This window comes from Hyperolius riggenbachi, chromosome 2 (genome assembly GCF_040937935.1).
Source record: "Hyperolius riggenbachi isolate aHypRig1 chromosome 2, aHypRig1.pri, whole genome shotgun sequence".
Taxonomy (NCBI): Eukaryota; Metazoa; Chordata; class Amphibia; order Anura; family Hyperoliidae; genus Hyperolius; species Hyperolius riggenbachi.
This window is the reverse complement of record NC_090647.1, coordinates 338,051,737-338,073,973: the sequence shown is the minus strand read 5'-3', so window position 1 is coordinate 338,073,973 and position 22,237 is coordinate 338,051,737. Positions and strand designations below refer to the sequence as shown.

General features: G+C 42.0%; 1 protein-coding gene across 7 annotated transcripts in view; it reads left to right on the top strand.

Moving 5' to 3' along the window:
- Positions 1-22,237, top strand: part of ANKS1A (ankyrin repeat and sterile alpha motif domain containing 1A) — a 178,185-nt gene that overhangs the window by 20,035 nt on the left and 135,913 nt on the right. For all 7 annotated transcript variants that reach the window (XM_068269417.1, XM_068269415.1, XM_068269416.1 and 4 more), the window contains exons 2-3: positions 19,017-19,097; positions 20,470-20,626. In XM_068269417.1, coding sequence (XP_068125518.1) covers positions 19,017-19,097; positions 20,470-20,626 — 238 coding nt within the window. The remainder of the gene's footprint in view (positions 1-19,016; positions 19,098-20,469; positions 20,627-22,237) is intronic.

The following is a 22,237-nucleotide window of genomic DNA, read 5'->3' as shown; positions in this document are numbered from 1 at the left end:
TCAGCGCAAAAAATCGCCAGAGCAAAACGCTAGCAAAAGCGCTAGCGTTTTGCGATCAGCAAGTGTGAATGGGCCCTCATTGTGGATCTTGAAACTGCCACGCCACATTTTTTCAGAGAGTCCTGTATTTCACCCAAAGTTATTTGTGAGTTTTTGCATCAAAAACAATTTTTCTGGCAGCTGTGGCTGACATTTTTGTTGATCTACCTGACTCTGTTTCAACAGAATCCATAATTTTGCTCTACTTAGAGTTTGGACATGATTGACATTCTCAATTTCTTGGATATTGTTTTTTTTTTTTCTATAGCTCATTCCACTTTTATAGCATTTAACTACCTTTTCCTGCAGATCCTTTGACATTTCTTTTGCTTTCCCCATGACTTAGAAGCCAAAAAACATCAGTGCAGCACTGGATGAAAGATGCAATGGCCTGTCAGGAGTCCAGTAGTTCCAAGAAGACACAAAATAAAAAATAGTAGTAATAAGTACAAGACCTGTAGTGTATAAAATATGATTTTCAGGTCCCCATTATTGACGAGCTGCATGAAGTACAAGTTGTTATCAAACAGCTCTTGTGCAGATTGCTTGAGAAGATTGTAAAATGTTTTTTTTTTTTTTTTTTTTTTTTTTTTACAAGAGGTTAGTCAGAAGTTCAATCAAATGTAGATTCAGTAGCTACAAAACAATGTTTTATTGAAATGTGTACGCCATGAATAGGTTTCAGACATTAAGCTAAACTGCAATAATGACACTGGATGATGTGTAATTGAGAGAAGTTTCATTGTAATTTCAGCATGCCTTTACATGCAGTGCAGCAAATTTCATTTGATATTTTGGACTTGATGTCTTCTCTTGTAAATGACATTGGCCTCGTTTCATCAAGACTTATCGAATTGGTTAACGACAGTTTGGTAAAATACCGAATTCGTTAAGTTGATTTCAGGATTCATCAAATTTATCTACAGCTGTTAGCGAGCATTCGGTAATAATTCGGTAATAATTCGTTAGTGATGCGTTAAAACGGAAGAAAGTGCAATTCATGAAAATGAAAGTGGGTGTGGTTTATCGTTAAATTTAGGATTAGTTATCTCCTTCACTGCTCTGTCGTCGTTCCTGTCAGATCATCGCTGACAGAGCAGATGGAGCCATTTGAAGTGGTTATGTATCAGCTGAGAGTGATTCAAAGGCGCAGAAGGGCAAGAATAAGGTCTAGAACCAGATCAATCTGCAAGAGAATGGATTTATTTGCTATAACAGGACATCGGCATTTCTCTTGAATCATCTTGTAAGAGAACACAGGCAGTGCCAGGGTTAACTAATTTGCTAGCTGCACTATATTTTTTTTTTTAGAAAAGGCTCCGATCAAATTGTGGGATTGTCCCAAGCCACTTCCAGAGTCCTGGTCCAGGTGTTAAGCCCTATTCAGAATGTTGCTACGTAGTGTTCAAAGGACTGCCTTTTACCCACAATTCCATGGGAATCTTATGGCCTTGTGTTAAATTACCGCTGTAAAATGGAAATATCGACACGTTACCGAATGGTTACCAAATTGTTATCGAATTCACACCGTATGAGGAAAAACCTTGATGAATACAACTAGAAATCGCTAAACTTCGAATTCGGTAATTTAACAAACTGGAAAAAGTTATCTCAAAGAGAATGATGAATCGAGGCCATTGTGTTGCGAGATAAACTGTTTCAGTTTGATTTTTTTTTTTTCTCCAATTCACTGAGCGCTATTTGCTGAAGATGTGTGATTAAGAACAGGAAAGTAAAGGGTGGGCCATTTATAAGGAAAAAAATTATAAAATGGGAATGGTTAATGAAATTAACTTCCTGTTTGTGGCACATTAGTATATGTGAGGGGGAAACTTTTCAAGGTGGGTGGTGACCATGGTGGCCATTTTGAAGTCGGCCATTTTGAATCCAACTTTTGCTTTTTCAATAGGAAGAGGGTCATGTGACACTCCCTTTGCTCATGAAATCAAATAATTTGATATGTTGTTAAAATTTGGTTTGGTTACTATGAATTAAAGGGTACCTGAGATGGATGAAAAGAAAATGTTTATACATACATGGGGCTTTCTCCAGCCCCCTTCAGGCTAATCTGTCCCTTGCTGTCCTCCGCCACCTGGATCTTCTGCTATGAGTCCCGGTAATTCAGCCAGTCAGCACAGTCCGGCCGCTCCCACAGCTAGGAGCATTCTGCACCTGTGCATTAGTGCTGTGCAGGTGTAGTATGCTCCCAGCGCCTGACTGGCTCAAGTACCTGGACCCATTGCAGAAGATCCAGGTGGCAGAGGAGGATTGCGAGGGACTGATTAGCCTGAAGGGGGCTGGAGAAAGCCCCATGTATGTTTAAAACTTTAATTTCGTCTCTCTCAGGATTACTTTGTTACACAGTAGTACTATACTCCACATATGCACTCCCCACAGAGCTGCATGGAATCCACTGAGAATGTTGTTCACATTGAACACAGAGGTGTTGTCTATCACCCATAAACCTGGTTCAGATTGTGCACAAAGAATGTGTAATAGAGCAAGAATCGCCTCATTCTCCTGCAGAGTACCTGCACATCATTCTTACATGTACCCACAGTTACATTGCCTAGGGCCTGATAAATGTTCTTTGTTCCTGTCTGTACCTTCTACAAGTACTCCCACCAAGGACTAGTTTTAGTATATGACTAAAAGTATTAGAGGCAGAAGATCAGCTGGCTAGCCAGGTAACTGGTATTTTTTATATATCAGCCTTTTACACTTCAATCCGGCCTGGTTTGCGGATCCTTTTTTGTTCACCTATCACAATGTATGGCGCTGATATTTTATTTAGAAATAAAGGTGCATTTTTTCAGTTTTGCGTCCATCACTTATTACAAGCCCATAATGAAAAAAAAACAAAACAGTAATATATGTCACAGGGCCCCTCGTGGCCAGGCCACAAATGCCTTCCAATCAGTTTCAGCACACAGACCATGTAAGCTGTGGTCGCGATCAGTGCGCAGAAACCGCTGGAGTTTTGGCAGCAGACCGACCAGAAGTGAGCCCGTGGGTTACGGTAATTACGAATTACACACTATTTCAGGGTATAACTGGCACCACCTCTGTTTTCTGAGACAGAGGAACTCACTGACTGGCTGAGCCTAGACCTACAAATAAAAACGGTTAAACACATTCTATTTTGTCTAGCTAGCAACAAAAGTAGTGTCTCTCCAGAAGTCTGGGTTCAGTTTCTGTATGGCTGAATAATAGGGTAGCTGAACAAACAACTGACGATAGCGTCGGTTTATTAATGCAATATAAATAATATATACAGACAATCATTAAAATCAACAATTATTGAGACATTAGTAGTGCAGTATGAAAAGAAAAGGATAAAATACTTAGGTTCGTGGAAAGATGTCCTTTTGTGGGAAAACTTGTAAAGTTCAGTTTCAATTTAGTTCAGTTAGTAGCAAAGTTCTTTTGTTTCAGAGCAAAGTCCAAAAAAGATGGCCGCTAACCATGTGTCCTCTGGCTAGCAGCAGACAGGCTCTCATACAGATGGAACTTGGAGGACTGAGATCCACCTGCTGGCAATGTGCTTTTGATGAAGCTGGCTTGGGGGTGTGGCCGTGCCTGCCCCCTCTAAATTACCAACCAACCACAGTTCAAGTCCTTGGGGAGAGATTTAGGCTTAAACTTATAAAATGCTGTAACTCATAAACGATACATGTCATATTTAGGTGGATAGCAGATTCATACTTGTCGGAAAATACAGATTAATATTATATCAGGCGTGACTAGGGCAGATTCATACCACAATAACTAGACAAGATATTGTCATGAATGTTATATCAGCATGTTGGGCAGACTTTAACGAATAAGACTATATGAATTTCATAGCTGTGCGATACACGGTCTCCATATACAGACAAGAAATCATCCAACACATGCATTCAGATCTGCCCTCCATTGGTGCCATGGAGTCTGTAGGAAAGCAGGTTTTGAATAGACCTCCTGCTGTGAGTGAAGTGTCCTTTGAATAGGCTCACCATTTGGTGACTATGGACATCTCCCTGAGGTAGTTAAAAGTAAACATTCTTCTTGGACACAAGCATTGTCCAAGCTAATTAGCACCTCCCCCCAGGCCTTTTACAGGGATTCTCTTAGCTAAGACCAAACCTCCCAGCTGTTCCTAGTCAGAGGGAGATTACACATCACATCTCGGTTTAACTATTTGCGTTGCAAACCGACTGCAATTGCGTTTTGGCCGACTGGGCGTCGCCCGGCGTCACAATATACTTTACTACATACATATTAACCACGTAGCAACTTCTGCCACGCTTTTCTACGTCCTTGTTTACAAACACCTATAAACACATGTAAATATTTGGTTCTCTTTTCTATTTTTAGAAAACTGAGTACGTATAGCACCAGCTTGTGGCTAAAAAGTAAAACTACTTCCAAATACACCATTATTCACTTACCATAGAAACATTAAATACATTTTCATTATTTTTGAAACTCCTTCACCCCTAACCCAAAATAAAATATTATCACCATACTTTGTACTAGGGACACAATTTAAACATTGTAATAACCGGGACAAATGGGCAAATAAAATGTGGTGTCTGTTTTATCTACGATAGCACATTTTATTTTTAAACTAAAATGGCTGAAAGCTGAGAAATGGTGATTTTTTTTTTCATTTTTTTTTCTTCCTCTTCCCTGTCAAATCCATATAAGATAATATAATTCTTAGCATAAAGTACTGCCTAAAGAAAGCCTAGTTTTTCCCGCAAAAAATAATGTATAGATCATTTCAGTGTGATAATTAGTGATAAAGTTATTACCGAATGAATGGGAAGAGCTTTTGAAGGGGAAAAAACCTGTGGTAGAGAAGTGGTAATTTCTTTTTGTGTATAATAATTTTTAATCCAATCTGTGTAGCAAATCCTTTGTGGGGGATATAAGACTATGGAAAGGCTGAAATACTGAATGGAAAATTGCGATGTCTATATTGAGCTCAAGGGACTGAGTGAAGTGTGTATATATATATATATATATATATATATATATATATATATATATATATATATATATATATATATATATATATATATATATATATATATATATATATATATATATATATATATATATATATATATATATATATATATATATATATGCTGTTACTCCCAGTAAGCCTACATAGACTTTGCCCCTACCTTCCTCCCTTCCCAGCCTAGAAGATCGTAGAACAGATAGACACTTTGTAAATGTTGTATTAATCTGCCTCCCAGAGGTGCCAATTTTTGCTTCTGCTAATTTCACTGACATCTATATTTTATATATACCTAATTTACCTTTCATATTACAAATAAAGTGCAGCCATTCAAAGAATTGTTTTCTTTATCTTTTGATTTTTGCTTGATTGGTTGCCATTTATTTTATTTTTTCCCCTTCATCATCTGCATAGGCTATCATTCATAAAAGTGCTGTCAGTAAGTGGAGTCAGTGCGGGAAAACACAGCTGTCGGTAGTTTAGACTTCTGGGTGGTCATTCATAAAAATGTTGCCTGTTTTGATACAAGTTCGGAGTTTTTCCGGAAAAGGCTGGCGGTAGGCATGCGGAAACAGAGAAGCTGCCCGAGTCCCTCCGTGTGCTGCTCTCACTGCTGCTGCTTGGGAAGTCTGTCCCATTCACTTACATGTACTCCGCAAGCTTATCGCTACTGCCGAGGGAGCGGTAATCCCCGTCCACATACCGCTTGCGCTAATATTTTATGAATTGCCATTTTGGTACTTTTTCCAGATAAATCTAGAGAATCACCGCACAATGCGGTAATTTATTGCTCTGCACGGGTATGTCAGCTTCGCATGCAGAAACGGCCTTTATGAATACATATTTTGCTAAGTTGTCGGTAAAGTATGCTGTTTTAAGCATTTCCGCATGCGGGAACGCTTTATGAATGATAGCCATAGTGTTGAACATACATTCATGATCAGTGTTAAAGTACTACTCGTAATTTTTGGCTAAAAGGTTAAAGAAATCCCACAATTTATACTTTAAGTGTGCATACACACATCCAATTTTGATTGGCCAATTCCTGACCAATTTCACCTCCATGTAGTATGCGGCATTTCCTGACCAATTTCACCTCCTCCATGTAGTATGCGGCTGGTTTCACACCAGAAAGCAGCGTTAGGTGATGCGGTGTGTCGCGCTCGAAGCACTGCATTGCACCGTCGAAAGCAGGGCTTCAGGGAACACTGCGCTATTGCGCGGTGTTCCCTGTCTGGCCACTGGCCAAGCAGTAAGTGACACGTGTGTGTGTGTGATGCACGCTTGTCATCACTTCCTGCTTTGGGTATGCACTTTGCGCCGTGACGTCTCGTCTGTGTTTTTTAAGAATCCACGCAACGCCACAGACTAACATGGCTTCCAGGGCGACACAGAGCGCCCCAATTCGCCGCAGCGTTAACATAGTTCTTGAACTGCGTCAAATACCGCACAGTCTCAGTGTGAAACGGCCCTAAGGGATTTTGAATTTTATAAACAGCAATTGCAAAGTCTGACTGTCAATAGTGTGCAAGTGAGTAGGGAGGCTGGCTGGTATCTTTCAATGCTGCTGTTCAGGAAATGTTGTTGAAAACAAAGAAAACCCTGAATTCCCCAGGGCTGTGGAGTCGGTACAAAAATCTTCCGACTCCAACTCCTCAGTTTATGGAACTATGACTCCGACTCCGGGTACCCAAAATGGCTCCGACTCCTCGACTCCTTAGTCTAATACTTACCAGGGCTGTGGATTTTTTACAAAAATCATCTGATTCCTGACTGACTCCTCAGTTTATGAAATCAACAACTCCGACTCCGGGTGCCCAAAATTGCCCTGACTCCGACTCCTTGACTCAGACTCCACAGCCCTGGAATTCCCCATGAGGAGATGGGCTGGCCCAAACCTGTCGGTTCTGTCAGATTTTAACGGCCTTTTTTTTTCGCGATAGTGGTCCTTTAATATAGCTTTAAAATTCCTAAGCTTTGGCAGTGATGAAATGCCTTTTATGGTACATACTTTCTTTCAACCGTTGGAGTCGATAGTCATAAACTGAAGAGTTGGAGTCAGAGGATTGTTGTACCAACTCCACAGCCCTGGTATTATACTGTATACCGTAAGTGTCTGCAGAGATTAAGGGCATATTCACAGTGGGAAGGTGCGTTGTAATGTGACGTTAAAGTCGCAACGCAGCATTACAACACAATGCAAAAAAAGGGTGATAATGCACATTAACGCTGTTACTGTAGCATACAGTGGTGCCTACAGGCAATGAAAGGCATGCCTCTCTGTATCTGTTTAACGTCTGCGTTTAGAGGTAACGCATTGCAAGCAGTGAGTTACTATACCTCTCCATTTACAACGCGACGTTACCATCGCACTGTGAATGTCGCATAGGCTTAGCATTACAGTGCATTAACCTGCGTTATAATGACTTAATAACGCAGGACAATAACTTCCCACTGTGAATGTGACTTAAATGTTTTTTCACAAATTCATTTTGTAATGCTGTTCAGTGTTTTACTGTTCAAAAGTTTTCAATTATGTGTTAAATTTTTTTTTTTCTTTTACAATTACTGTTTGCTTAGAAACTTTTTTTTTTTTTTTTAAGCTTCCTTGAAAGAAGGTCAACTATCAAAGACTTTTCCAGTAGACAATAAGGGTTATTTTAAGGTGGCCATACACCGATAATTTTTTTTCATCAATTTCTGTCCGATTTTATCATTTGTCTAAACAGGGTAAGTATCCTTTTGGATGGGCTTGAACTCCGAGTTTTACCTCTTCCTCAGCTGGTGGCTAGGAGTGGAGAGACAACTCTTTTATGTAGTTATTGCCAAGGACTGTAGAATTCCAGTCCTGTATCTGGGTCCTGGAAGTGTTTCTAAACCTTAGTAAAGGGGTCCATACACCTAACGATTTTCCCGCCGATATACAGCAGATTCTATCACTGTGAAATCGTCACGCAAACGCTGACCGAACAATTTCCGTCCGAAATAAATCGTTCCCATCGATCTGTCCCTGCGGAAGATTTTTCTCGATCGCCGGCGGGTTGGGAGTGCGTCGATAGCGACGTTCAAATGCCCGATGACCGAAGCAATACAGCGGAGATGCAGCCCTGGAGCGGAGAAGAAGACAGCGGAGACCGGGGGAGTCGCGCCGGCCAGATCAGGTAATGTATAGTTGGCGGGCAGGCGGCGGCAGCTCCACAGATTGTGATCGCTTTCATGCTGAAATCGATTCACAATATGTTTGCAGTAAAGGCAGCCTTACGATCAGATTCAATCAGAGAGGGATCTATCTGTTGGTCGAATCTGATGGCAAATCGACTAGTGTATGGCTACCTTAAGTTCGTTTCTGTAAGTGAACCAGAGTAAGAAATTACACAGATATCTCAGGGCTTGTTTTCCTGTTGAGAAACCTTCGCTGCTCGGAAAGTAAGGGTGATAGTTCTCTATAGAAATATTACTGACCAAATTTGTTCAGTTGCATTTACTAACACAAGAAAAAGCACCACAAGTCATTTCACAGGGGGTGGCAAATGCCTTGAAAATGTTGACTGCATTATGCTGGCATTCAGCTTGATAATGAAGATTGGAGGGTGCAATGTGATACCAGACTAAAGGCCACTAAATGGACACAGGGGCGGTTGAAACGAGTTTCACCTGCCTTTAGTCTGGATTCACGGTGCACCCTCCAAACGTTATCAAGCTAAATCCGTCGTGTGCATGGCAGCCCGTGATGCCTCCGACCACTCGGCCAGTGATCCATTCTGGCAGATAATTTTGGCCAAGCGACTGCTGATAGCAGTGTTCTCCCCCACTTACCCTGCCCGCTGCACAATGTCACTCACACGCTGCTCCGCCTCTCTTCATAGAACAGAACACGTAGCTCGCTTGCAAGCAAGTGATATGTCTGCACAGCCTCAGCCCTACAAAGTCGGCTGAGGGATTGGGTCCCATTCCTTCAGGGTGACATTGATTGAGCGTGTGTACAGGCCTTGAGGGCAAACATCTGGTGACCACTAGAACAAAGCTTAAAGCTGGGCATACACTGGCCCGATTTGCGCCCGTTTCGACAGCAGATTCGATCACTGGGATCGAATCTGCTGCCAATCGTTCACGCTACACGCCGAATTTCAAACCATTCCGTCCGATCCGTTGTTCGCGCCGTGCGGAAAATAACCGTCGATCGCCCGCGGGTAAAGAGCGCATCGCTAGCGGCGTTCGAGTGCCCGACGACCGACGCAATAGAGCCGCATACTTTACCTGCTCCGCCGGCACGACTCCCAGGTCTCCGCTCTTCTTCTCCGTCTCCGCTCTGGTCTGGTCTCCGGCATGCTTCCCTTCTTCCTGTCCCGGCAGGAAGTTTAAACAGTAGAGGGCGCTCTACTGTTTAAACTTCCCCCAGACAGGAAGAAGTAAAGCATGCTGGACCTGGAGACCAGAGCAGAGACGGAGAAGAAGAGCGGAGACCCGGGAGTCGCGCCGGCGGAGCAGGTAATGTATGCGGCGGCGGGGGGAGCGGCGGCAGCAGCACCACCACCACAGATTGTGAACGGTTTCAGGCTGAAATCGGTTCACAATCTGTTTGCAGTAAAGGTAGCCATACGATCCCTCTCTGATCAGATTCGATCAGATAGGGATCTGTCTGTTGGTCGAATCTGATGGCAAATCGACCAGTGTATGGCCACCTTAAGTCTTTGTGGCTCAGGGTGGCTGTGAAATGTAACTGTAATTACCTGACATAGTGTATAAATGCGACTATAAAAGCAATTATTTGTTTTTCTTTGTATTACACAAGAGTGCTAGCAATTGGTTAACATCTAATATCTCAGCAAATGATTAAAGTTATAATAGATAGATGTTATCTACTGTAGATATTATCTATCTAATAGATAGAAATAGATGATAGAATATCCTCAGCTAGGATTTACATACACACGTCAAATCAGGCGTGTTTACAAACGGTCGTTCGGCTGATGAGGCTGATTTTGAAAACCAGCCTTATCAGCCGAACGACTGTTTGTACACACACCCAATTTGATGTCCGAAAGACCAATCATTTGGAAAAATCAAACGTGTGTATGTACCTTAAAGTGAACCAGAGACAAAGCACTCATGTATTTTTCTATATATATCAGTGGGAACATTAGAGAAAACACCTACCCTGCTCTCTGTTTCATTATTCACTGTTCAGCCTGCTTCTAATCAGCCCTGATAAAATCCCCAACTGAGCATTCAGTCTGGCTTTGCTATAATTACTCAGTTATGATTCCTTAGCAGAGCCACAAGGGGACAGGCTGGGGCTTGAAAAGACAGCACAGAAGACAGACTCCGCTATAAAGATTCCTGAACAAAGCCAGACTGAATGCTCAGTCGGGGATTTTTTCAGGGCTGATTAGAAGCAAGCTAAACAGTAAATAATGAAACAGAGAGCAGGGTAGGTGTATTATCTAATGTTCCCACTGATATATATGGTAAAATACATGAGGGTGCTTCGTTTCTGGTTCCCTTTAAGGGATAGTCAATGAAATGCAAATAATTCCAAATAAAAGCAAATGTGCGTGTAAGCTGGTATTAATTGCATCATCTCTGACTAGGATCTGTACATTAAATAGACAAATATTGTTGTATTTATTTTTGGAGCATTAGTGGCGCATGTTCTATTTCAATAGTGAGTCAGAAGACCACTGCGGTAGATTATCCTCTGCAGACCCCCTACCTGCCACTATAAAGTGATTCCCCCTCTTCAATCTCCCCAAATCCCATGTTTTCTCTAGATATCCTTTAGATTGTAAGCTCACAAGCTTTCTTTTGTAAGTTACTGTACATTTTTGTTGATTACAATATATTTGTTATTAATAGAGGCATTTACAGTGGTGTGAAAAACTATTTGCCCTCTTCCTGATTTCTTCTTCTTTTGCATGTTTGTCACACCTAAATGTTTCTGCTCATCAAAAACCGTTAACTATTAGTCAAAGATAACATAATTGAACACAAAATGCAATTTTAAATGATGGTTTTTATTATTTAGTGAGAAAAAGAAATCCAAATCTACATGGCCCTGTGTGAAAAGGTTATTGCCCCCCTTGTTAAAAAATAACTTAACTGTGGTTTATCACATCTGAGTTCAATTTCTGTAGTCACCCCCAGGCCTGATTACTGCCACACCTGTTTCAATCAAGAAATCACTTAAATAGGAGCTTTCTGACACAGAGAAGTAGACCAAAAGCACCTCAAAAGCTAGACATCATGCCAAGATCCAAAGAAATTCAGGAACAAATGAGAACAAAAAGTAATTGAGATCTATCAGTCTGGTAAAGGTTATAAAGCCATTTCTAAAGCTTTGGGACTCCAGCGAACCACAGTGAGAGCCATTATCCACAAATGGCAAAAACATGGAACAGTGATGAACCTTCCCAGGAGTGGCCGGCCAACCAAAATTACCCCAAGAGCGCAGAGAAAACTCATCCGAGAGGCCACAAAAGACCCCAGGACAACATCTAAAGAACTGCAGGCCTCACTTGCCTCAATTAAGGTCAGTGTTCACGACTCCACCATAAGAAAGAGACTGGGCAAAAACGGTCTGCATTGCAGATATCCAAGGTGCAAACCACTTTTAAGCAAAAAGAACATTAAGGCTCATCTCAATTTTGCTAAAAGACATCTCAATGATTGCCAAGACTTTTGGGAAAATACCTTGTGGACCGACGAGACAAAAGTTGAACTTTTTGGAAGGTGCGTGTCCTGTTACATCCGGCATAGAAGTAACACAGCATTTCAGGAAAAGAACATCATACCAACAGTAAAATATGGTGGTGGTAGTGTGATGGTCTGGGGTTGCTTTGCTGCTTCAGGACCTGGAAGGCTTGCTGTGATAGATGGAACCATGAATTCTACTGTCTACCAAAAAATCCTGAAGGAGAATGTCCGGCCATCTGTTCGTCAACTCAAGCTGAAGCGATCTTGGGTGCTGCAGCAGGACAATGACCCAAAACACACCAGCAAATCCACCTCTGAATGGCTGAAGAAAAACAAAATGAAGACTTTGGAGTGGCCTAGTCAAAGTCCTGACCTGAATCCTATTGAGATGTTGTGCCATGACCTTAAAAAGGCGGTTCATGCTAGAAAACCCTCAAATAAAGCTGAATTACAACAATTCTGCAAAGATGAGTGGGCCAAAATTCCTCCAGAGCGCTGTAAAAGACTCGTTGCAAGTTATCGCAAACGCTTGATTGCAGTTATTGCTGCTAAGGGTGGCCCAACCAGTTATTAGGTTCAGGGGGCAATTTCTTTTTCACACAGGGCCATGTAGGTTTTGAGTTTTTTTCTCACTAAATGATAAAAACCATCATTTAAAACTGCATTTTGTGTTCAATTATGTTATCTTTGACTAATAGTTAACGGTTTTTGATGAGCAGAAACATTTAAGTGTGACAAACATGCAAAAGAAGAAGAAATCAGGAAGGGGGCAAATAGTTTTTCACACCACTGTAAGTAGTAGACAATTTAATATGTACCCACATGTGTTTCTTACTCTCTATAGCACCATGTGAGATATCCTTGAGGTGTCTATTATAAAATATAGATTTTTTTGCTTTAACCTGGTATTGTTTTTTTGTGTGTCCTTGAGCAAATACCGTAAACACCATAGCACCTTATGATACACTTGGGAGGAGCTCATTAAACTTTTTAGTCTGATTTGACTGACCTCAGCTTAAGCTAACGTCAACTCGGTTCATAAAAATAAGGATAAGTTGCCTACCTTTTTCCAGCTGCTAAGGTAAACATAAATAATCCCTTCAGACATGGCAGGTCCTCCACAATGCCTGCTTCACTGTAAATTGGAAGGCATGCCTCCTTGCTAATATTAAGGGACTCCGAGCAGTGCAGAAACTATGGAAAGATGCATATCATTTTAAAGCTCTCTTTCTCTTCTTTCTAATGATATATAAACCACCGCCCTACGCCTTTTAGTTTTCGCTATTTTTGAGATCGAAATTGCCGCGGCCGCGACTTTGATCGCGAAAATAGAGAAAACTAAAAGGCGTAGGGCGACGATTTAGGTGTCGCCAGAAAGAGGAGAAAGAGAGCTTTAAAATGATATCCATCTTTCCATAGTTATATTCTATTACACAGGGCGACTTTTTCTCAAATTCAACAGCTCCATTCAGCAGAAAAAGTCGCCCTGTGTAATACAATGTAACTATGGAAAGATGGATATCATTTTAAAGCTCTCTTTCTCCTCTTTCTGGCGACACCTAAATCGTCACCCTACGCCTTTTAGTTTTCTCTATTTTCGCGATCAAAGTCGCGGCCACTGCAAATTCGATCGAAAACTAAAAGGCGTAGGGCGGTGGTTTATATATCATTGGAAAGAGGAGAAAGAGAGCTTTAAAATTATATGCATCTTTCCATAGTTTCTGCACTGCTCGGAGTCCCTTTAAACAACGGCTGCAGTACGGTCGCTTGGTGCATGGGAGCTGGCGAAAGCACCAGATCCTAGTTCCCTTTAGTACTGGTTAACCACTGGAACTTGACGGAAGATTTTTACGCAAATCGTTTTAACCACTTCCCGACCGCTGTATAGACAATTGGCGGCCGGGAAGTGGACCCCGCAAGGACCGCCGTATTGACAAATGGCGGCGGTCCTTGTAGGGGCATGGGCGGCGCGATCGCGTCATTCGTGACGCGATCGGCCGCCGGGGACTGGCTCCGCCCACCTTGCGCTGTAACCCGCTGGCCGTTCGGAAGCGCCGGCGGGTTACTAACGCCTGAATCGCCGCATACAAAGTGTATAATACACTTTGTAATGTTTACAAAGTGTATTATACAGGCTGCCTCCTGCCCTGGTGGTCCCAATGTCCGAGGGACCACCAGGGCAGGCTGCAGCCACCCTATGTCGCACCCAAGCACTCTGATTTTACCCCCTTCCTGCCCCAGATCACCCACAGCACCCCTCAGACCCCCCCTGCCCACCCCCCAGACCCCTGTTTGCACCCAATCTGATCACCCACCCACACCAATAGATCACCCGCAGATCCGACGTCAGATCACCTCCCAAGTGCAGTGTTTACATCTGTTCTCTACCCTAAACACCCACTAATTACCCATCAATCACCCCCTGTCACTGCTACCTATCAGATTTGACCCCTATCTGCCCCTAGGGCACTCAATCACCCGCCCACACCCTCAGACCCCAGCCCTGATCACCTCGCCAGTGCATTGCTTGCATCTATTCCCCCCTCTAATCACACCTTGAGACACCCATCAATCACCTCCTGTCACCCCCTAGCACACCTACCCATCAGATCAAGCCCTAATTTGCCCTGTGTGGGCTCCTGATCACTCGGCCAAACCCTCAGATCCTCCTCAGACCCCCTTCTGATCACCTCCCCAGTGCATTGATTGCATCTATTTTCCCCTCTAACCACCCCCTGAGACACCCATCAATCACCTCCTGTCATCCCCCTAGCACTCCTATCCATCAGATCAGGCCCAATACAACCTGTCATCTAAAAGGCCACCCTGCTTATGACCGGTTGCACAAAATTCGCCCCCTCATAGACCACCTGTCATCACAATTTGCAGATGCTTATACCCCTGAACAATCATTTTGAGACATTTGGTTTCCAGACTACCCACGGTTTTGGGCCCGTAAAATGCCAGGGTGGTATAGGAACCCCACAAGTGACCCCATTTTAGAAAAAAGACACCCCAAGGTATTCTGTTAGGTGTATGACGAGTTCATAGAAGATTTTTATTTTTTGTCAAAGGTTAGCGGAAATTGATTTTTATTGTTTTTTTTTTTCACAAAGTGTCATTTTCCACTAACTTGTGACAAAAAATAAAATCTTCTATGAACTCGCCATACACCTAACGGAATACCTTGGGGTGTCTTCTTTCTAAAATGGGGTTACTTGTGGGGTTCCTATACTGCCCTGGCATTTTAGGGGCCCTAAACCGTGAGGAGTAGTCTAGAAAACAAATGCCTCAAAATGACCTGTGAATAGGACGTTGGGCCCCTTAGCGCACCTAGGCTGCAAAAAAGTGTCACGTGGTACCGCCGTACTCAGGAAAAGTAGTATAATGTGTTTTGGGGTGTATTTTTACACATACCCATGCTGGGTGGGAGAAATCTCTCTGTAAATGGACAATTGTGTGTAAAAAAAATCAAACAATTGTCATTTACAGAGATATTTCTCCCACCCAGCATGGGTATGTGTAAAAATACACCCCAAAACATATTATACTACTTCTCCTGAGTGCGGCGGTACCACGTGTGGCACTTTTTTACACCCCAAGTACGCTAAGGGGCCCAGAGTCCAATGAGTACCTTTAGGATTTCACAGGTCATTTTGCGACATTTGGTTTCAAGACTACTCCTCACGGTTTAGGGCCCCTAAAATGCCAGGGCAGTATAGGAACCCCACAAATGACCCCATTCTAGAAAGAAGACACCCAAAGGTATTCCGTTAGGAGTATGGTGAGTTCATAGAAGATTTTATTTTTTGTTACAAGTTAGCGGAAAATGACTCTTTGTGAAAAAAAACAATTAAAATCAATTTCCGCTAACTTGTGACAAAAAAATAAAAACTTCTATGAACTCACCATACTCCTAACGGAATACCTTGGGGTGTCTTCTTTCTAAAATGGGGTCATTAGTGGGGTTCCTATACTGCCCTGGCATTTTAGGGGCCCTAAACCGTGAGGAGTAGTCTTGAAACAAAAATGACCTGTGAAATCCTAAAGGTACTCATTGGACTTTGGGCCCCTTAGCGCAGTTAGGGTGCAAAAAAGTGCCACACATGTGGTATCGCCGTACTCAGGAGAAGTAGTATGTGTTTTGGGGTGTATTTTTACACATACCCATGCTGAGTGGGAGAAATATCTCTGTAAATGGACAATTGTGTGTAAAAAATCAATCAAATCAAACAATTGTCATTTACAGAGATATTTCTCCCACCCAGCATTGGTATGTGTAAAAATACACCCCAAAACACATTATACTACTTCTCCTGAGTACGGCGATACCACGTGTGGCAGTTTTTTGCAGCCTAACTGCGCTAAGGGGCCCAAAGTCCAATGAGCACCTTTAGGCTTTACAGGGGTGCTTACAATTTAGCACCCCCCAATATGTCAGGACAGTAAACACACTCTACAAATGACCCCATTTTGGAAAGTAGACACTTCAAGGTATTCAGAGAGGAGCATGGTGAGTCCATGGCAGGTTTCATTTTTTTTTTGTCGCAAGTTAGAAGAAATGGAAACTTTTTTTTTTTTTTTTTTTTGTCACAAAGTGTCATTTTCCGCTTACTTGTGACAAAAAATAATATATTTTATGAACTCACTATGCCTCTCAGTGAATACTTTGGGATGTCTTCTTTCCAAAATGGGGTCATTTGGGGGGTATTTATACTATCCTGGAATTCTAGCCCCTCATGAAACATGACGGGGGGTCAGAAAAGTCAGAGATGCTGGAAAATGGGAAAATTCACTTTTTGCACCATAGTTTGTAAACGCTATAACTTTTACCCAAACCAATAAATATAGGCTGAATGGGTTTTTTTGTTTTTTTTTAATCAAAAACATGTTTGTCTGTAACGATGGCGGGGACGTTTTCGTGGTCAGCGCACAAGACGCGCACTGACAACGAAAACCCTCCACCAGCGTATAATTTCGGGAAACCCAGGCTAGGTGCTATGCACCCGCAGAGGGCAATTTCCACCGGCAGATGGCGCTGTGGAGTGCAGGCGAACACCGCCGCTGCACAGCCACAGATGCCAGATGGGAATTGTACAGAACCTGATAAACGGGGCTGAAGAGCCCTTAAAGAGAGAGCACAGGGACAGTATGTATGTGTGTGCACCAAACTAGCCGCCACCCAGCGACAGTGAACACACAACAGCGGAAACAAAGAGGGAACGCAATCGCAAGATTGGCGATTGCCGATAGAGACACAAGACAGAGCAGGACAGCGCACAAGGGTAGCAAAGGCACAGAAAATCATACAAAGAGAAAGATAAGGAAAATAACAAACGCTAGCTGAACGCGAACACCGCACTCATTCGCAACAGTGCACGCATTCGTGCGCGGTCTCCGCGTGTTACGCACAACAGACAAGCACGCCTAACTAACCAAAGACAGACAAACACGAAACAGAGAACGCGAGCGCTTGCTTAACGGTTACCTCACCGAGCCTACAGCAAGGGTTCGTATCAGACAAGACAGACACACGAAAACAGGGACAAGCGAGAGATAGGATCCACAACACTAGCGAAAGTGGCTAGCGCGATCCAGGTACAGAGTAGCAGAACAGAAGGATCCACAGCACTAGTGGAAAGTGGCTAGCGCAATCCCAGGAGACAGAACAGAAGGATCCACAGCACTAGCGCTAGGGCGAGTGCGATCCAAACACACGGCAGACAGAACAGATGAGGTAGGCAGAAACAACCGCTGTTCCAACCTACACTCCAGACTCAATCAGAAGGATCCACAGCCGCTAACGCTAGTGCTTGTGCGATCCAAACACAAGACAGACGGAACAGGCAAAACAGATAATGCAATCCTAACTGCACTAGGGAAACTGCCTAGTGCATTCCCACGAATTACACTAAGATAACTTTAACAAACGGAATGGCTGACACTCAAGGAGTGTCCATCAGGAACAGACCATGAAAGGGAAACGTCCAGCAAAGCATTCTGGGAGCAGAATGCTTTTATAGTGCCAGTCATCAAAAGAAGGCAGGTAAGGGATTTGCATGACTAATGCATGCAAATTCCTCAGCAACACAAGCTGCACAACTGACAGAAGGTCTCCTTTCCAGAGTCCTGCAGCATGCAAACCTAAACAATGGTCAAAAGGCTGCCTGCCTGCGCAGGCAGCTGAGCGGATTCTCACATTGTCCACATTTTTTTGCGCTGCATGTATACAGAAATTTTACTTTATTTGAAAAATGTCAGCACAGAAAGTTAAAAAAATATTTTTTTGACAAAATTCATGTCTTTTTTGATGAATATAATAAAAAGTAAAAATTGCAGCAGCAATCAAATAGCACCAAAAGAAAGCTTTATTAGTGACAAGAAAAGGAGCCAAAATTCATTTAGGTGGTAGGTTGTATGAACGAGCAATAAACCGTGAAAGCTGCAGTGGTCTGAATGGAGAAAAAGGCTCTGGTCCTTAAGGGGGGTAAAGCCCACGGTCCTCAAGTGGTTAAGCCTGTTGCGAACTAGGAATGATCAATGAGATGCAAATAATTTTGAGTTGATGCAGCATTATGCTAATTTTGTATGCACATTTATGCAGCTTGAACATGAACCAATCAAATCCTGCTGAGGTCAAATTTTCAACCTGCATAATTGGGTAAAAAAATTTGCATAATGCTGCATCAACTCAATTATTTGCATCTCATTGACCATTCCTAGTACAGACATTCATTCGTGATTGTCCACTTATACCATGTCCGTGTAGTACTTGAGCTTTCCGACACAATCTGCTCAAAGTATTCAAAATCTGTTGTACCTCTGCATAGAAGGGGCAAAATTGGCCAGTCAAGATCAGATGTGTGTACCAGGCTTTACCCTATTTCTGATTAGTGTAAATGGAGTCCAGCTGCAATTTCATACTCGTGGAGTATATAGTGTATGCCTTGTAATTCTTTTTGCATTTCTTCAGACCTAATACATTTTGCAGACCTATTATAAATAACATGAATTCCTACCTGTCTATATATGAAGTCTTGTACTTGTATTGTACTTCACTAACGTTTTATATTGTATCTGTACTTAAGCTCTATTACAGGGCTTAGTTTTTACTGTATAATTACAAATAGTATTAACTTGCAGTCAGTTAATAGTTTACTAACTGATACAAAAAGCCCCTTTGTTGAGCCTTTAATTGTAATGCATAAGGTAGTTTGGCAAAAATGTATGACTAAACAGTGTCAACATTATTTTTTTAATTCTATTCCTGCAGTATTTGGCGTGGCCCCAATGTGAATTGTGTGGACAGCTCAGGATACACCCCTTTACATCACGCCTCTCTTAATGGGCACAAGTAAGTACTTGAATGTTTTCTTGTAACATACATACATATAATTTACCATATGGAAGAAATTACTGCACACCAATAAATTGTTCTCAGTGATTTTTGCCATCATTCTGCTGGGTAGAATCAGTATTCTGGTGGCAAAAATGATACTGAACTAAATTATTAAGGCAGAGCAGTCAATATTGCTTTTATTTGATGATTCAGTTGATGATTGAATTCTGTTATATATTTAATTTAACAAGTTTGAAAGAAGAGGTTAACAGTGATGGTGATGGGTTATTTCTGTCTTGTAGGAGGTATGTTCTCAAAAGTGGATGTTGCTATAAGAGGTGGATAAATAGAATTTTCATTGCAATAACCTCCATTACATACTCTTTATTGTTGTGCTCCTATTACACACCTCCATCATAGTGCCCCCATTACTGTATAGTTCCCCCAACTAGAACACACTTGCCTTACATAATGCCATCCTGTAGTGCCCCCACCTATAATCCTCCTTTTATAGTGCCCCCCAATGACATGGTCTCTGATTTATAGTTTCTCCTACGCAATGCTCCCCATTCATAGTACTTTCAGAATACAGTGCTCCCTTACTGTGCCTTTTAACTTACACAGTCCCATATGTAGCGTCTATGCAGTTATTGGGCTTCCTATTTTTAGATCACCAGGCTGCACATCCAAAAGACAATTATGACAGTTCATGGGATTTGACCTCATAGGGAAAGAGTAGCAGATCAACCGTTCACTATGAAAATATATAGTCCTTAAAGAGTAACTGTCAGGCTGCAGAAGCTAATTTAAACCTCTATTCTCCTGTGTTAAACAGTTTAGAAGGAAGCCCAAAAGCAATTAGTGAAGATAAAAATCTCAGTTACCTTTGATGTGTGCTTATCAGCAAGTCTGTTATTCTTAAGAAGACGCAAGCCGCATACCATACTGCAAAGCATTCTGGGGCTCTCCCCTCGGCTGCTAATGAGACGTTACAGCAGTTTGTAATCGCGTAGCACTGATAAATCTCGGGGCAGAGTACACTGCAGGAGTCAGCTATTGTTCCTAGCCACATGGCTCATTAATATTCACTGCACACTGTGTTATTCAGTACGAGCTTATCTGTGATCAGGAAGCAGGCAGGACATGACGACACATTTGACAGAAAAACATGGAGCCTGCCATGGGCTGTCAGGAGCATCTATCTCTGCATATACTATATACAAATTCTGTGAAATCCAAACGTGGACAGTGAAATGCATATGTAATGTAAGTACAGCCAATCTTTAGCTACTGATATATGTGTTTATTTTCTCTGAGACCTTATACCTAACAGCTCCTCTTTAAATATTGCTTGTAACCTAAAGCGGTAACCTCTGTATTTCTTTAGGGAGGTTGTGGAGGTTCTTTTGAGGAACGAGGCTGTAACAAATATCGCAGACTGTAAGGGATGTTTCCCATTACACCTAGCAGCCTGGAAAGGAGATGCTCAGATTGTACGTCTTCTCATTCACCATGGACCTTCACATGCAAAAGTCAATGAACAAGTAAGCTCTCTCCTCATACTGCTGTTTTTCAGAAGTTTTAATTAAATAAAACATGCCAGTGGTGTTCAACTGAAGTAGCAGTCTGAATTCTTTGAGATGATATGTTATTGTATATGTTATGGATTTAAATACATTAAAAACAATGTTGTTGCCTATTGCCTTTCCTTATGGCTAGGCTGAATATGTTCTCATTATGTGTTAGGAAAGAACAGTGCTTGCCCTAATGTACTTGCAGGAAAGGTACTTTTGTGCAGCATGCTGCATCCTTGGTGTCCTCATGCTTACAGGTTTTATGAGTTAGCGCATGTAAGGTTTTCCTTTTAAATGTAGATAACATGGTAATAGGTGTAGATTTATAACAGTTATTAGGGGGCTGATTTATATAAATACGAAGTGTAAGCCATTCCTTCTGCAATATCTTTTTTGGCATTCTCTGTTTATGAAGAAGGGATGACCGCTCAAGGAAGCAGTTTCCACTTTCAACAATTAGTGCAGCTCCGCCTTTGTTATCAGTTAATCCGACATTGTTTAATTTTAATAACTTGCAGATCCATGAGGAATTATGACTGACACATTTTTTTTTTTATGCCACCATAAAAACGGTTGCATCTTGGATTCCTCTATCATAAGCTTTCCTCACATTTCCTTATTTGGGTATACCTTTTATTCTGGGACTAAACAGCTCGGCATCAATGCTGGTAGCACACTGAATATCGGCAAAAGCCAGCATTTAGATTTGTACGCTCTAGGTTTCTATTGTGACATAAAAATTCTGTTTCACATCAATGTCTTTGTTATAACCCTCCATCACAGCAAACATTAAACACCATTCAACCTTTCCACCTTTATAACCTCCTCTATAAAATGCTATTCCTACCTTTCTGTTTAAAAAGCAACTACAGCTACCAATGGCTGACTTGTTTAGTTCGTGTAGATCTTTCCCTTCTTTCCACAGGCAGAGCAGTGTATAGAAACCGTGCAAAATGTAATTTAGATTTTACTCATTTTACAGGGGAATTGAAGAAGCATGAGGGCTCAAACCCACTAGAGCGATTTTGTGAGTGTTTAGGGAGTGATTCAAAACGCTAGTGATTTACCTAAACGCTCAGCTAATGTTAACAGATGGGCCAAATTCCACTGGAGAGATTACCAAAATCGCAAAAGCAGGACATGCAGCATTTTTAGCTATTAGTGTTAGCGTTTCTGCTATGTAAAGTATATAAATGCTGGCGTAATCACTTGTCAAAACCTACACAGAGCGATTTTGCTAGCGTTTTACATTACCCCACACTGTAAAAATTAATTGAAAGGACCAATCAGAATTAAAAAATCTAATCGCTACACCATTGCTGGCAAAAAGGTGACACTTTAAAAACGCTACTAAAATCACCAGCGATTGCTCATTAAATCGCTTACAAACCGCTCATTAAAGGGACTTTAAGCAGTAAATAATATCAAAATCTGAACTTACCTGTGGCTTTCTCCAGCCCACCGTAGGTCGGGAGGTCCCTAGGGATCCCTCTGGCTCTTCTCCCAGGCCCTGCTCAGAAATGGCTCCCGGCGACACTGGGACCGAGTGTCAGGCTCTCTCTTCTGGGAAGATGGCGTCAG